An 18,025-nucleotide genomic window follows, 5' to 3' on the forward strand; every position below is an offset into this window, starting at 1 on the left:
CGTAAAGTTATGGTTCGTAATATTATGTAAAGTCTGTATTTTGGGATGTGCATGGAAAAATTTTCATTAAATACCTTGAAAAAGGAAGGACCAACAGCGACTATTACATAGCGTTATTGGACCGTTTAAAGGACAAAATCGACGATATACGGCCTCATTTGAATAAAAAGAAAGTGCTGCTTCTCAAAGACAATACACTGTGTCACAAGTCAGTAATGAAAATAACAATGAAAATCTATGCATTGGGTTTCAAATTACTTACTCATCCACCTTATTCTACAGATCTGTCCCCCAGCGACTATTTCCTGTTCTCAGATATTAAAAGAATGCTCGCTGGGAAGAAATTTTTGTCGAATCAAGAGGTGATCGCCGAAACTGAGGCCTATTTTGAAGCAAAGGACAAATCGTACTACAAAAATGGTATCGAAAAGTTGTCGCTATAATCAGTGTATCAGCCTTGAAGGGAATTATGTTGAATAAAAGAAATAATTTTGCCAAAAAAATGTGTTTTGCTATGGTAGGCCGGGGACTTTTCTATTAACGTGTTAAGTAAGGTTCAATAGCCATCCTAGATAAGCATCTAGTTTTAAGTAACTATGGAAAAAAATATATATAATAAAATATTAATTTAATTATTCCAATCCGTAAAACATAAAAGATAGAAAAACAGTTCATTCAGTCATTCATAATATTCACGTCCCACTAACTCAGAGGTACGTAACAAAAAAGATAATGGACAATATTTTTCGGGCATAATACAATATTCTTCTTCTAAATTTTCCGACTGACGGCTTTAACATAAATCCTACGAAGTAAAAAAACACACTTATAAAACAAAAATAAACGCTCGAGCCTCTAAGGTTTGGCCGAGAATATGAAAAGTACGGTTTTAATTAAAATTTTTATTATTAAATTTGCTGGAGGGTGGAACGGAGCTGCTTTCATGTATGTTTGCGTCCCCCAAGAGGAAAGCTTTTTAAACTTTATATTAATTGAGGATCGAATATAAAGCGATGCAAAGTTTTGGGCCTCCAATATCAAGACTAATAGAAAGTTAGGGGTACAAGGTTCTATTTATTCACAATTCCATTTTCTCGCAATATCCGCCTAACTACTATTGTTATTTGATCTGATCTCATTTACTTTCCCCGTTTATATATATTGGATATATATATATATATATATATATATATATATATATATATATATATATAATGTGTGTGTGTGTGTGTAAAGCAGGTATGTATGGTAAAGGTGGTATTTATTTAGGTTATGACAGTTAAATATATTTAAATTACTCTTCTCCACACACCATATATACAAGATGAGCTCCATGTCATAACTATGATAACCCGAGATCCACTCGATCCAATAACAATAATTTGTTTTACATTAGCGTTTTACTAATAAAAAGAGAACAACTTTTAAGGGGAAAACTGAGCGGTAAGTTATTTGAAAACAATTATAAACATGAATTTTTATAATATTTGCAATGCAAGATGGGGTCCAACGTGTATATATTAAATTTTTCTGACACTCTATCGACAAGTCGAAATTCAGAAATGTATATATATATATATATATATATATATATATATATATATATATATTTATATATATATATATTTATATTTATATTATATTTATATATATATATATATATATATATATAAATATATATATATATATATATATATATGGGGTCCAACGTGTATATATTAAATTTTTCTGACACTCTATCGACAAGTCGAAATTCAGAAATGTATATATATATATATATATATATATATATATATATTTATATATATATATATTTATATTTATATTATATTTATATATATATATATATATATATATATATATATATATATATATATATATATATATATATATAAATATATATATATATATATATATATATATATATATATATAAATATATATATATATATATATATATATATATTTATATTTATATTATATTTATATATATATATATATATATATATATATATATATATATATATATATATATATATATATTTATATTTATATTATATTTATATATATATATATATATATATATATATATATATATTTATATTTATATTATATTTATATATATATATATATATATATATATATATATATATATGATGTAGTAATTTCAAATTTTCCTCAGTACTAGTTAACCCAAACAAGTTAATTTTGCGCCATATTGTGCCTGAATATATTATTATTACAAATATATTTATTATTATTGTTAAAAATTTAAATATTCTTAGTTTCATAAGCATACTTGTTTCGAAGAAATCACATTATAGAATCTTATTTTATAATAATCCCATTCTGAATTATTAATTTAATTCTGTTATATTATTGTAAATAGTTACCATTGATATTTTTATAAAAAATGTTTTAACAATTAATAGGTTTTATATTATAAGTGTATAGTTCAAATTTCTGTTATAATTAAAATCTGAAAAGGAAACAGGAAACAAAACATAATAACTATGCAATATAGGCACTTATTCTTTGTATGTAAATATATGAAATGCGTTAAAAGAATTAGTTGTTAAAAGGAATATGTCGACAAACTTATATGGTGCAAACAAAATCGATTTAACAGAGATTCGGCAGAATAAATTCTTAGAATTTTTAATAACATTAATATATAATATAAAATATGATATATTTAATACATTCTTATAGTTTAGTTGGTGGATAGTATAAATAACACATTGTGTATTACATATGACTAATATATTATGGCAATAATGAATTATAATTTATAGCCATTAAATAATGAACAAACTAGAGATTACTAACGGTTTTAACGTTCAGTTTTCTCCTTATCAATTGCTTGTGTTTTTAATTTTTGCTAATCGCTTGAAATAAAAATTTGCACACTTTTACATACTACTACATAAATGTAATTACTATATGAACCCAAAGACATTTCACGCCACTCTACAGAAGAAAATTGAAATATACTTTTTTGAAGAAAATTAGCTTATTTGCTATGGATGTTTTCGCTTTTAAGTTTCTATAAACAGAGTAATATATAATTAAGAAAAATCCTAAAACCTTGCTATATTTTCTCGTGTGTTAGCTAATTTTGGTAAAATATTGCCTAGTTTTAAATGAATTTTAAAATGCAACAGTATATAAATTGTTAATAAATAAATGCATGTAACGTAAAATTCATTAAAATATATTCTTATTTCCGTTTAAGATCATCGAAACATATAAAGGATCGAATTTTATTTACACTTCTATATTCGAAAATTTTACTTCAGACCTATAATGATGTGAACTTAAAAATTATTAGAAGCGCTGACATATTAGAACCGAACTAGGGCTCGTTACAGATTTCGGTTGTTGAGATAGGTCGTTAAGCCATCAAGAGAGACAAAATATAATTATTGAATAGTTTTGATTTATAATTTCTGGTAAATCAAAGATGAACAACTAACAATAATGTAATTAGTTCTAAAACAAAAATAATATATTAATTTTAGAATGGCTTATATTTAGGGTGGTTTATATTGCCAACAAATAGTTTGAACTGGGATAGTCAACAATTACTAAATATTGTAAAAGAAATACAATTAAATCAAAATAACATATAAAGGTTGTTATTGATATTGTCAGATTCTAAATTAATAATTTATTTAATTAAAAACTTATTTTATATGCAACTCTAATATTCTCTTCTAAACAATTATGCTCTAATATATATCTTCAAAAATTGTAAGTATGTAAATTACTATTATAAGCTGGCAATTTGGATGCCAACTATATTAATTAATTATATTTTATATACCACTTAAATACAATGATCACTATTAATAAGGTATAATATAATATAATCACATTATAATAAAGTTGAAAATAAAATAAATTTAACCTAATCGGTTTTATCAATATTCGTTTTTGTACGGGAGTGATACAAATTAATAATATAAAACAATCGGTCCTTATGAGACTTTCTTATAATTTCATGAAACTAATACTCAAATATAAGCTATGACTAATAACCGAGCCGAAATATTCTCGCGCGATGTTGCCGCGTTTATCGGAGCTCAACTTATATGATGCCTGTATATTTTTGGTTGGCCCCGTTACGGTCAACTCTTGAACCTAAATCTGTATATAAATGTTAAACTCTTAACAAAGTGAGTTCCGGCAAAATTTTTGCCATTACGTGTTTTAGACTGTATATGCTCCGAATCACTAAAAAAAATATGGATTACAAGCCGAGCACCGATTTCGGATCTCATCTTGTAAATCGGACCTCGGGTTGTACATAGTTCAACAAAAAGGGAGCTCGCCTTGTATTACAAACATGACTAAATTATTAATTTCAAACCCTTGGAGTTCATCTAAATCGAATGTGTTTTTACAGACAACAGTCCTTCATTGTATGTTCCTTTCGACTAACAGATCTATCTAGATAATAATGAGCTTAGCGAAAATTTTCCCTTCCTTTTTCAAGGAAACGGGGGTATATGACGGCGTGAAATTTGACACGGTTAAAGCACCGATTACGGATCTCCCCTTGTAAATCGGATCTCGGGTTGTACATAGTTCAACAAAAAGGAAGCTCACCTTGTATTACAAAGATGACTAAATTGTTAATTTCAAACACTTGGAGTTCATCTAAGTTGAATGTGTCAGTCCTTCATTGTATGTTCCTTTCGAGTAACAGATCTATCTAGATAATAATGAGCTTAGCGAAAATTATCCCTTCCTTTTTCAAGGAAACGAGGGTATATGGCGGCGTGAAATTTGACACGGTTAAAGCACCGATTTCGGATCTCACCTTGTAAATCGGACCTCGGGTTGTACATATTTCAACAAAAAGGGAGCTCACCTTGTATTAAAAAGATGACTAAATTGTTAATTTCAAACACTTGGAGTTCATCTAAATCGAATGTGTTCGAATCGAATACCGCTGGGGCTAAAAGTTTCTTTTCTAAATTATAAGAAAATTAAATGAGTGTACGTTTTTTACATTTCAAATGATAATAATATTAAACGAAGTTATTTCATTTTAAGCAGTGTTATTTAAGATTTTGTATTACTTTCAGTTATTTCTGTATTGTTGTGATGAAGTTGTGATAAAGATCGATGACGAATATCATGATCACAAAGTTGCATTTTACGTTTTTTACAGAGAAAACAAATTAAGTGCCCGCTTTTTCGGAAGGTATACACAGCTATGAAAAAAAACACCCGAAATATACGAAAATTTCATCCCAACTTAGGACTACAAAATTCGAGAATAACAAGAATCTGTTTGTTTCCTTTGCTTACAAGATATTTAAGTTTTCGAAATCAGCGTCTGATTTGATTTGATGTCACGTGAAGAAAATGAAAATAAGAAAAATTGTTCTTTAAACATTACATTTCTTAACAAAGCACCAACGCAATATTTCAGATAATAAACACGTTAATTTGTGCATCAAGATTTAAAATTAATATTTCATAGAATACGAATAAGGTAGAAAGCAATGGATAGATAAAAGCCACAGAAGACAAATTAAAGATGATCTATCTGTCGAAGAGTGAAATAAATAAGCAAATAATAATGCAATTTTATTTTAAAATTTCGGTCAATAAATTATTCTATTAATCATCCTGGTGTATTTAGTGTTTTTGTAATATCAATTTCAGGTGCGAAATACGTATAAGTACTATGAGTACATAAATAAAGTAATGAAAATATGTAGGGGATAAAAAAGAAACTAATTGCAAAATTTGCGTAGATGGTATACATTGGAGAAATAGAAGAAATTATTAATTATTAACAGTACATTTTTAAACATTTTGAAGCACTGATAAATATTAAGGAGTTTAATGATTAACGCAATTAATGAAATATGTGACCACATGATATTGACATTCTTTGAACCTTGTATCAATTATTTTTATTATTTACTTTATGTACATATATTTAAAATTGGAAAAAATATATTACCTAATTGTGTTTGTTATTCTTCTGATTTACATACTAAGATCAAATATCAATTTCAAAATTGTTATATTCATATATTCTCTGCTTTAATATACAAAGACCTTTTACTTACATTTATTTCATACTTTTGATTATAACATAAAAAGAAAGATGGTATATACATATATTTGATGCTCTGAAATTTTTACAGTTCTGAAAATAATCTTACTTATGGTACTTTGTTATAACATTCAGAAATATATATATTTAATGAAATGCAATTTAAAAAATGCTAGCGAGCGTTAGTTCTTGAGATAGTTTGCATATATAAATAGATATTTTAATATGCTTTAATATACAGACATTTGTTATTTTAATTATTACATTGAAAACACTGCAAAAACAAGTTTTAGTAACACATCAGTTTTAAATTAGTCCTATTACTCTATTATGGGAGAAACATGTCAAATTTAATTCATTGTTGTCGAATTTCGATCACAGGGGGATTATTATTTATAATAATTCCTTGCAACTACCATACCAATTCAATAGGATAAATATGTAATACGTAATAAAAGCGTAATACTATGTAACTATACTTTTCTGCCATCTAATCCAGCACAGTGTATCGTTTTTCATGCCTCAATTTTAAATAATTATGACCCAAAGAGCTGCGTTGAAAGAAATTCTTAAGTATTCTGAGAATACTTCCTAGATTAACAGTTTACTCTGAGATAATTGCATTAAATTATGATCATTTCGAGAACAATCACTTTCACTTTATCCAACACTTTTTTAATACATTTCATATGTTTGTAAGTTTCCAGTTTTAGTTTAATTTATAAATTTTTCATTTCACTAGCCCAATAATACCATTTTAAATCGGAAGTGAATATTGAACTTTTTATTCTTTTTTATATTAAAAAATATATTCTGTATATAACCTTCATTTAACGTTAGTGAATATATATTAACTTTTCTATAATAACATATAAAACTAACTAAAATTTATGAAAACTTATTTCATATTTGTACATTGCTATGGCCACAATATAATACATAACAATAATATTTACTAAGAGTGCAATGTAATATTTCCAAAATTCGTTAAAAAATACAATCCGCTCTTAATGTGTATGCTAAAAACAGTGAACTTAACAAACACGAAAAATTCTGCATTGGCACACTAACATTACCTTTTTCTTCTATATATAGTCGATTAAAAACAGCTGCGAACCCACGTGATATATGAAAACATCGCAATATCGCCGAAGCAACTCTGACTTTTAGTACATTTTGACTATTCTAATCTAAATAAAATAATGAAACAGAACTGTTATGTATTATAATTTATTTTAACATTACAGTACATCTAATGCATATATTATTGAAGAACTTAAAACTACAATTAATTATACAGCCACAATAATTAATAGGTTAGAGTTGTTTTATTATATTTACATTAACCTTTTTTACACACTAGTATAGGTAGGGTTCTAGGAGCGTTTTTTTACTTAGTAGTATCCCCCGAAGGTCTAATCTACCTAATTAACAATTATAATCTGAGTAGTGTATTTTACGTTCATTAGAGAGCATATTTTAATTTTCCGCTTAGTTTTTGTTTCCTTCGATGCAATGTTTATTTGTAAAGTCATTTTGATATTACTGTATTTCTCCTTAGTTTGTTCCGTTACTACCTGTATACAGCTTTCTTGATAAAACAACATTTAATCACTGCATTTGCCTTAATACAGTTACCATATGCATACTGCAAAACAGTTAGTATTATTCACACATGCTGATAAGGCTTTAACACTCTATACTACAATTTCCTACAATTAAGGTACATTAATTATATATTGACCTTAAGTTGTTTCCTCTTTCATCAACCTGGCTTGGTAATTGTTAGCATTAAATCATAAACCAACATTCATAAAGTATTATTCAATCACTATTACTTTCAGAATATCTACTTAGGTGAATAACTAAGATGTTTATTGCCAATCTATCAAAATCTTACTCAAGTTTCTACCATTTGTCAATTTCCTCATCCAAACTGAAGGTGTTATTTACGACAATGCTTCTTTCCATAAATCCAGACAGTTCTGGTTTGAACATCCTCCTCCACCTGAATGCCTATTGTAATAATTCTTTGCAATACTCCGTATCAACTCAATTGAATTAAATATGCAGTGATAGGGAGGTAGACGTAATACTCTGTGGCCATGACGTTCAGCAATCTGATCTACCCTGTATCTTTGGTCAAGCTTATTTCTAAAAAATTAAATTACATACAATGTTACCATAACATGGTAGGATATTCCTTCACTGCAGCCTTTGTTGATGCATTTGTTAGCATCTTCTCCACCACTCTACTATGATATGGTGCATTGTCCATAACAATAACTGATCTAATTTTCAAATCACTGCAAAAACAAGTGATGATTCATTTCTCCATGATAGTCACCCATGAACTTAGGGAAACCATGAACTAATTCCAATTCTGGAAACTACCATAACACACTTTGTACTGGTAATCTACTATAAACTAAAGTTGCAGCTAACAGTAAACTATTATGATCCCAACCATTCAAATACATGTCCAAATTTAAAAGTTATCTGGCTCTCTTGAAGCCATTGAGGTGTAGCATAGAATTTTTTTTCTTCATTTCTAAAGTCTAAAACATACTTAAACAGTGAACATTTGATAGGAGAAGCACCTCTTGTGCACTCTGCATGTGTTTAACACTCTACACTTATTTGCAAAAGAGCGTTGAAAGTACATTGGATTTTATCTTATTAATATTTTTTATTATATTTACAATGGATTGTCCACAACAATAACTGATAGCTCCTCCAAATTCTTTAAAAACTAATTTTCTAATCACTGCAAAAACAAATTATGGCTCATTTCTCCATTATAGTCACACATAGACTTTTTTCCCCAGAGGAAAACAGCAATTCCAATTCTGCAGCAGGAGCTAAACCAGTTAAGCAAGTATTTGTTATTTTTAGTTCACAAAGAAATTCATAATATAATTTTTTAAGCCACTTTTTTTTATATAAAATTTTTAAAATGTTTCATTATTCTTGAAAGAATGATAAAAAAACTTTCCTGTGATCTTCCGTTTTTGCCTGAATATTTAACCCACACTTGAAAATGGCATGTGTTGATCTTATAAAAGGGTGAAAAATTAAGGGACGTTTTCGGTACTGGGGACGATCTCCACATCAACTAGAGCTGAAACATCACATTTACGAAGTATAAAGAGGAAATGTGCCCTAATACTCTAAGTTATGGGTTTTTTTTTCTGAGGTAATACTTGTGATCCCCTGAAATATTTTCCATGAAAGAAAGCCCTTTTAAAGAAGAATATGTTAGAGTGGAACAACTCCGTTTTTCTTATTTCCATTTTAAAAGAAATATTTTAATATGGCATGGCGTCCTAGAGTAAATAAATATAAATATATAAGACGGAAATATGTTTAGTTTTAAAATATTTAATATTTTTGTATTGGGGTTTCTTGTCGAAGATATTATTGTATTGTAAAAAACAGGTAGAGTATTATATTATATGAAACATCCAAGCTAAAATTTGAAATCTTCTTAATAATTCACTAAAGGACGATATAAAAAATTTAACTACAGAAAACTCCTCAGGGCCTTAAAATTATATTGAGAAAGTTCCAACGTTACTTTATAAATAAATTTATTATGGAATATAATAAGTACCTGTTAAAGTTGTCTGTAATTTCTAGTGAGTTGTTATCTCAAATTTAATATTTTAAATTAAGAAAAATATGATTGACAGTTGATTTGATAGTTCTGACTGTGAATAATTTTAATAAGTTACGGATTTTATTGAACTAAAACATCACATTTTAAAGACTTCAAGTTTATAAATATCCAAATTGAAGTCTTGATAGTTTTTATCTTCCTCCGAACCATCTTACTAACAGCTCGTGCAGCTTGGTCGATTGGGCTTACTTCCTTATTGTGGTGTGGATATCACACTCTTTTACAATATTACTGAGTGTTTGGGACTCCTTAATATATTTTGTCCGAGAATGGGGCCGATTGACGCCAGAAGACTTGCGGTCCATTGCCGAAAATTTCAAACCACGTTTGAACCTGTGCATTGTCGCGGGAACAGGCCACTTCAAACCAACGGCTGAGTATATTATTGCTAAAGGTCCATGTCATTGTTATTCATTGCTATTTTGCCAAATGTATCTGATTTAATAAAATTAGGACTTCAAATGCTTCATGCATTTTTTTGGGACATTCTGTAATTTGCCGAATCACAAGGGGTTAAAAAATGAAAATTGGGCGAATAAAAATATAATTAAAATGTATCGTCAAAACCCTAAGTTTATTAAAATATTCAAGAAAGTATTTAATGTTTTGCTTCCGAATGAAATGTACCCGTTAAATGAACTTAAAGTATTTGCAAAATTAGAAAATGTTGGTTTTATTATGGTTCAGATAAAAAAAAGCGATATTTTATGAGCCATTACGGCTTGTATAAAGAGAATTTAATAGTGAAAAATATCAGGTCCATTGACAGAGACGATAATATAACCATACGGTTATTATAATATGCTCTCAAACCGATAGCCAAGAATATAATAGCAAGGACGTTTTGAGATCGTTAACTATTAATATTAATCGATGCATTTCTTGCTCCTTCCTGAGAGAATATTTCACAGATGAGTATTTCATTCTGCAGAATTATAATAGTCTAGGTTAAAACAGCAGCGAATTATTAAATTTTATTCCCTCTCTATATTTATTCTGATAATGAATCAAATTTTATATGAGCTAATCAGGGATTAAAGGAAGCTACTTGCGGGATAATTATGGTAATTGGTCTGATTTGGATGCCAATGATGATATTCAGTGACACATCACACCTGTTCAATCAGCATATTTCGGCTGTTTGTTAGAGGTAGGCGTGAAGTATAATTCAGATATGTGAGATATGTGAGAAAAGTTGATTTATTTTTTTGTGGTAATTTTTTCGTAATAACCTTGCTAGCTCAAATAGAAGCTAATTTAAATTTCCATCTAATTACTCCCTTATCAACCGATCCCAATAACCATTTTCCTTTAACTCTAACCCACTTTCTAATTGGAAAAACTTAACGGAACTTGTCAAGTTGTCAGCGTCAATTTCTTTTGATTTTAGAGGAAGTATAGTCCAGTAATTTTATATTTTCAAGAAGCAGTGACAACATTTTAGATGAATTTGTGTTTGGACTTTTTTCTGTGGGTTATTTGGATCCTAAGGGCAGAGATTTCGACAAACAGTTAATAGAAATTTCTCAATCCTAATGACTATTTCCCATAATTCCAAACCACTTTCTAATTAGATAAAGCTTGACAGAACTTCATGGTGCGAGTCTAGTTATTTATCAGCGCAGCCAGCAATTGAAACAAAGTTTTCATTGGAATAGGAAATATATTAGCAAACTGCTGAATGTGCCATCACATACATGAAGGAAGATGAATTACCAGTTGAAAATACAATCTGGTAGGTTAATTGGTATTAAGGAAGAGCTTCCTCCTTCAGGACTGCGTTTGCTCAGGAAGAATTACTTCCGTATATCCTGGCGCGAAAGGTAGTACAGTGAAGTTACAGTGCTTCGCAAAGTGACTATCCATTCCCGTGGTGTGCGTTTGTATATTTCTAGGAAAATCGCGTAAGTAGCCATAAAGCATGGACCGATAACAGAATTGTGTCGTTCCAATTTTAAGAATTGCTGTTTTTTAAATTATTGTAACCGTTAATAGTTGTATTTTACCTTTACAGTTTAATATGATTATGTATAATTTTATTTCGTTATATGCGATTTATATTTTATGTGATAATGTTTGTTGTTCACCGATTCACTAGACATATTATAGTTTTTTTGCAGTTTTTCATGTTTTAAGCAGTTTTTCGGTCCTTATTTTTCCACATGAAGACCCAAAGATATAGAGACCAATAAAGCGAGTGAGAATATAATAATCACGGATTCACGTTCGAGAAGTGTGGAAAGAAAGACCCAAATTAAAACTCGCCTTGGTTCACTTAACTCTAATTAGTGTAAATAAAATAAGTAAAGCAAAGTGTTTCATTAATTCGCAAGAAATTCTAGTTAAAATCATCGGCTGTGACCAACGAAGGCGTAAAGTGCAGTTTGCACAACGGAACTACTTTACTAAAACAGATCTCAGATATTTGGCCAACTGAATTTGTTCTAAGTGGATGAGTGGAAGTTTTCAATAATTTGGCCTTTTCTTGAGATTTGGACTTCTTCATATTGGAGTATCACAATAATGAAGAAGATTGTAGCATTATATTGAAGCCTTGTTTCGTCCCATGCAATCCTACTCGAATTTGACAAATCATTTCATACTGATACGTAACTTGTGGAACTTTTGGAACTAGGAGATGCATGAACAAGATTAATAGATTTACTGTAACATACTTAGTTTTCGAAACAGTCTGAAATAAAAAAAAAATACTAAAATATCACTACTGCAGTATTCTAAAAAATAATTGTCAAATTAGAAGTTTCTAAGAAATTTTAAGGATAATTTAACAAGAACGCTATAGTAATAGAACCGAGAACTAGCTACAATATTATATGCGGGAAAGGAATAGATTTTCTTATTTTATTTTTCGAATGGAATAAAATCTGTGTTATGTAAATCTTCCATAGCAACGAGAAACTACCGACATAAAATGAAAATATATTTATCTAAAATATACTATTTTACCTCAATTTGTGTTATTTGTTTCTATAGATAAGTAAAAACTAATAAAATTGCTGCAATATAGCAAAATAGAGCTTTATAAAAGCAGCTCAATAAATATTATCATGGGTATTTTTTATGCCAGATATAGATCAATGCTTCTTAGCAAAATTTAACGAGTTTTTCTAATATAATATAAATAGTTGTATATAATTTTATTGCATTATAAGTTATTGGCTTTTTTTCTGAGGTAATACTGGTGATCCCCTGAAATATTTTCCATGAAAGAAAGACCTTTTAAAGAAGAATATGATAGAGTGGTACAATTCCGTTTATCTTATTTACATTTTAAACGAAATATTTTAATATGGCATGGCGTCCTAGAGTGAATTAAAATATATATAAGACGGAAACATGTTTAGTTATAAAATACTTAAGATTTTTGTATTGGGGTTTCTTGTCGAAGATATTATTGTACTGTAAAAAAAGGTAGAGTATTATATTATATGAAATTGAGTATTAATAATTGAATCAACATCCAAGCTAAAATTTGAATTCTCTTTAATAACTCACTAAAGAAAATTTTATTGAAAATAGTTTAATAAAACTATTAAAACTGATGCAATATAGCAAAATAGAGCTTTATAAAAGCAGCTTAATAAAGATTATCATGGGTAATATTTATGCCAGATATAGATCAATGCTTTTTAGCAAGATTTAGCGAATTTTTCTAATATAATATAACATAATCCTGATACTATATGGTTTTTTCGCAATAGTTGTATATAATTTTATTGCATTATAAGTTATTGGTTTTTGTCTGATGTAATACTGGTGATCCCCTGAAATATTTTCCATGAAAGAAAGATCTTTTAAAGAAGAATATGATAGAATGGTACAACTCCGTTTTTCTTATTTCCATTTTAAAAGAAATATTTTAATATGGCATTGCGTCCTAGAGTGAATAAAAATATATATAAGACGAAAATATATTTAGTTATAAAATACTTAAGATTTTTTTATTGGGGTTTCTTATCGAACATATTATTGTACTATAAAAAAAGGTAGAGTATTATATTATATGAAATTGAGTATTAGTAATTTAATTAACATCTAAGCTAAAATTTGAAGTCATTTTAATAATCTACTAAAGGACGATATAAAACTAATAAAAGTGTTGCAATATAGCAATATAGAGCTTTATAAAAGCAGTTTAATAAAGATTATCATGGGTAATTTTTTTGCCAGATAAAGGTCAATGATTTTGAGCAAAATTTAACGAGTTTTTCTAATATAATATAATATCATCCCGATACTATATAGTTTTTCGCAATAATTGTATATAATTTTATTGCATTATAAGTTATTGGTTTTTGTCTGAAGTATTACTGGTGATCCCCTGAAATATTTTCCATGAAAGAAAGGCCTTTTAAAGAAGAATATGATAGAATGCTACAACTCCGTTTTTCTTATTTCCATTTTAAAAGAAATATTTTAATATGGCATTGCGTCCTAGAGTGAATAAAAATATATATAAGACGAAAATATATTTAGTTATAAAATACTTAAGATTTTTTTATTGGGGTTTCTTATCGAACATATTATTGTACTATAAAAAAAAGGTAGAGTATTATATTATATGAAATTGAGTATTAGTAATTTAATTAACATCTAAGCTAAAATTTGAAGTCATTTTAATAATCTACTAAAGGACGATATAAAACTAATAAAAGTGTTGCAATATAGCAATATAGAGCTTTATAAAAGCAGTTTAATAAAGATTATCATGGGTAATTTTTTTGCCAGATATAGGTCAATGATTTTGAGCAAAATTTAACGAGTTTTTCTAATATAATATAATATCATCCCGATACTATATAGTTTTTCGCAATAATTGTATATAATTTTATTGCATTATAAGTTATTGGTTTTTGTCTGAAGTATTACCGGTGATCCCCTGAAATATTTTCCATGAAAGAAAGGCCTTTTAAAGAAGAATATGATAGAATGCTACAACTCCGTTTTTCTTATTTCCATTTTAAAAGAAATATTTTAATATGGCATTGCGTCCTAGAGTGAATAAAAATATATATAAGACGAAAATATATTTAGTTATAAAATACTTAAGATTTTTTTATTGGGGTTTCTTATCGAACATATTATTGTACTATAAAAAAAAGGTAGAGTATTATATTATATGAAATTGAGTATTAGTAATTTAATTAACATCTAAGCTAAAATTTGAAGTCATTTTAATAATCTACTAAAGGACGATATAAAACTAATAAAAGTGCTGCAATATAGCAATATAGAGCTTTATAAAAGCAGTTTAATAAAGATTATCATGGGTAATTTTTTTGCCAGATATAGGTCAATGATTTTGAGCAAAATTTAACGAGTTTTTCTAATATAATATAATATCATCCCGATACTATATAGTTTTTCGCAATAATTGTATATAATTTTATTGCATTATAAGTTATTGGTTTTTGTCTGAAGTATTACTGGTGATCCCCTGAAATATTTTCCATGAAAGAAAGGCCTTTTAAAGAAGAATATGATAGAATGCTACAACTCCGTTTTTCTTATTTCCATTTTAAAAGAAATATTTTAATATGGCATTGCGTCCTAGAGTGAATAAAAATATATATAAGACGAAAATATATTTAGTTATAAAATACTTAAGATTTTTTTATTGGGGTTTCTTATCGAACATATTATTGTACTATAAAAAAAAGGTAGAGTATTATATTATATGAAATTGAGTATTAGTAATTTAATCAACATCTAAGCTAAAATTTGAAGTCATTTTAATAATCTACTAAAGGACGATATAAAACTAATAAAAGTGCTGCAATATAGCAATATAGAGCTTTATAAAAGCAGTTTAATAAAGATTATCATAGGTAATTTTTTTGCCAGATATAGGTCAATGATTTTGAGCAAAATTTAACGAGTTTTTCTAATATAATATAATATCATCCCGATACTATATAGTTTTTCGCAATAATTGTATATAATTTTATTGCATTATAAGTTATTGGTTTTTGTCTGAAGTATTACTGGTGATCCCCTGAAATATTTTCCATGAAAGAAAGGCCTTTTAAAGAAGAATATGATAGAATGCTACAACTCCGTTTTTCTTATTTCCATTTTAAAAGAAATATTTTAATATGGCATTGCGTCCTAGAGTGAATAAAAATATATATAAGACGAAAATATGTTTAGTTATAAAATACTAAAGATTTTTGTATTGGAGTTTCTTGTCGAACATATTGTTGTACTGTAAAAAAAGGTAGAGTATTATATTATATGAAATTGAGTATTAATAATTGAATCAACATTCAAGCTAAAATTTGAAGTCTTTTTAATAATTCACTAAAGGACAATATAAATCTAATAACACTACTGCAATATAGTGATATAGAGATTTAAAAAACCAGCTTAATAAAAATTATCATGGGTAATTTTTATGCCAGATATAGATCAATGCTTTTTAGCAAAATTTAACGAGTTTTTCTAATATTATATAACAACATCTCGATACTATATAGTTTTTTCGCAATAATTGTATATAATTTTATTGCATTACATAATTCAAGTTAAATCATATAAAATCGGTGAAATGATATTCAAAGCAAAACGCAATCATTGGTTATATTTTAATATAATAATTCTTTGTTTATATAGTGTAGTTTTAATTAACAAGTCTTGTCTGTTTTCTATATTAAAGTTTCTTCCAACTTTAGCGTTTTATCCAGGGCTATTTTTACAATATAAGCTAATTACTAAAAACATGCGATTTTAAATTAGCTCTAAAACCGATATTACTTTCTTCTCAACTTTATATGTTCTTATATAAGGAAATAGTACATCTAATATTCTTATCATAAAATAATATGCATTACACAAAATAGTTTATATATGATATAAACAAACTGAGCTTTCTATGAAAGCTAAAAAGAATATTTAATATTAAAATAAATTTTAGTACTTTTGGCCGAATATTGAAATATATTTAATTAAAACGGAAAATTATAACAACATTTTGTCATAACTATAAATTTATAAATTTTCAAGTTGTGTAAACTTTTTCCACGAAAGTGAACTTCTGTAAAAGACAGTATCTTTTGTTTGATATATGATTGGATTGGGAGGTGACGAATCTAAATTAATCTAGCGCTTATATTGATCTACTTTTCTTTTCATTTCAGATAGAGACATTTCCATCGGATACGAGCCATGAATCCACATAGACAAACAAAACAGAGACACTTAAGTTCGAATTAATCGACGCCTTGAATGTTCTCCTACGTTTTCGTCTATTTGATAAAAACGAACGTCAACAAAATGGATGACGAGTTTGACAACAGTACCCTAAAAGCAATGTTGAACAAAAGCAGTGAAGTGGACCCGAAATTGTACGAACAATACTTGACAAATAAGGCCATTGATGAGCCCGCCTATACAGTTCTGGCCGTTATGTATGGCATTCTTATAGTGTTAGGAGCTTTGGGAAATACACTAGTGGTAAGTAATATTTGCAGAACTAATTTTAATGAATATATATATATATTTATATATATATATACATACATAAATATATACATATATATTAATAGTATAGGTCTATTTATAGAGTATAATATTGAGCAAGTGTCCATTATCTTTCTTGCACACTGTCGAAATTTTAATGAGCATTTTGCTTCAATGTTTCGCAGCTTTGTTAATGCATCATTGATCATTGATCATTGACTATAAATAACCCCATAAAAATTGCTGTCAAATTCTCATCAACGTTTATTGTTAAACTTATTACACCAATATCATTTAGTTTAGAGGGAAAGAGATGACTGTAGTAATTTTCGAAGAAGTATGGGCCAATAATCGAACTCAATATCATCCATAAGCAGTAACAACGTTATAGATGAATTTGTGTTTCGACGTTTCTCTAAGATTTCGATCCTCATCAGCAATTTAGACAATCAGTTAACAGAAATTGCTCTTATTCAGCTATTACGGCTTAATTACGGATATATGGGGTATATTCAATAAGTTCAAATAAAACATATTTATTGCCTATAAAAATGTTTTTGTATAGATGTTAAGACATAATTTGTTGTTTGCTTGTTGAGACAAGAGTCCCAGAAAGGTATTTTGAAATGATCTGGAGTTACCTGAGTAAAACTTGCAGTTCTAGTTTTTCAGACCAATCCCGAATAATGGTGTTAGCTTTTTGCATGAAAACCTCTAAAATTAGCAATGTTGCCTTAGTATATTATGCATGTATTATATATATAAACCTTCCTCTTGAATTACTCTATC

The 18,025-nt window shown here is 27.7% G+C and overlaps 1 protein-coding gene across 2 annotated transcripts in view; it reads left to right on the forward strand.

The window, feature by feature from the left end:
• Window positions 1–18,025, forward strand: part of NPFR (Neuropeptide F receptor) — a 245,932-nt gene that overhangs the window by 126,854 nt on the left and 101,053 nt on the right. For both annotated transcript variants that reach the window (XM_076409734.1, XM_076409733.1), the window contains one exon: window positions 16,915–17,230. In XM_076409734.1, the coding sequence (XP_076265849.1) occupies window positions 17,003–17,230 (228 nt within the window). In that variant the 5' untranslated portion in view covers window positions 16,915–17,002. The remainder of the gene's footprint in view (window positions 1–16,914; window positions 17,231–18,025) is intronic.

The sequence above is a fragment of the Rhynchophorus ferrugineus genome, unplaced genomic scaffold (assembly GCF_030347505.1).
Source record: "Rhynchophorus ferrugineus isolate W39M unplaced genomic scaffold, kcgeb_rfMv2 rfM7, whole genome shotgun sequence".
NCBI lineage: Eukaryota > Metazoa > Arthropoda > Insecta > Coleoptera > Curculionidae > Rhynchophorus > Rhynchophorus ferrugineus.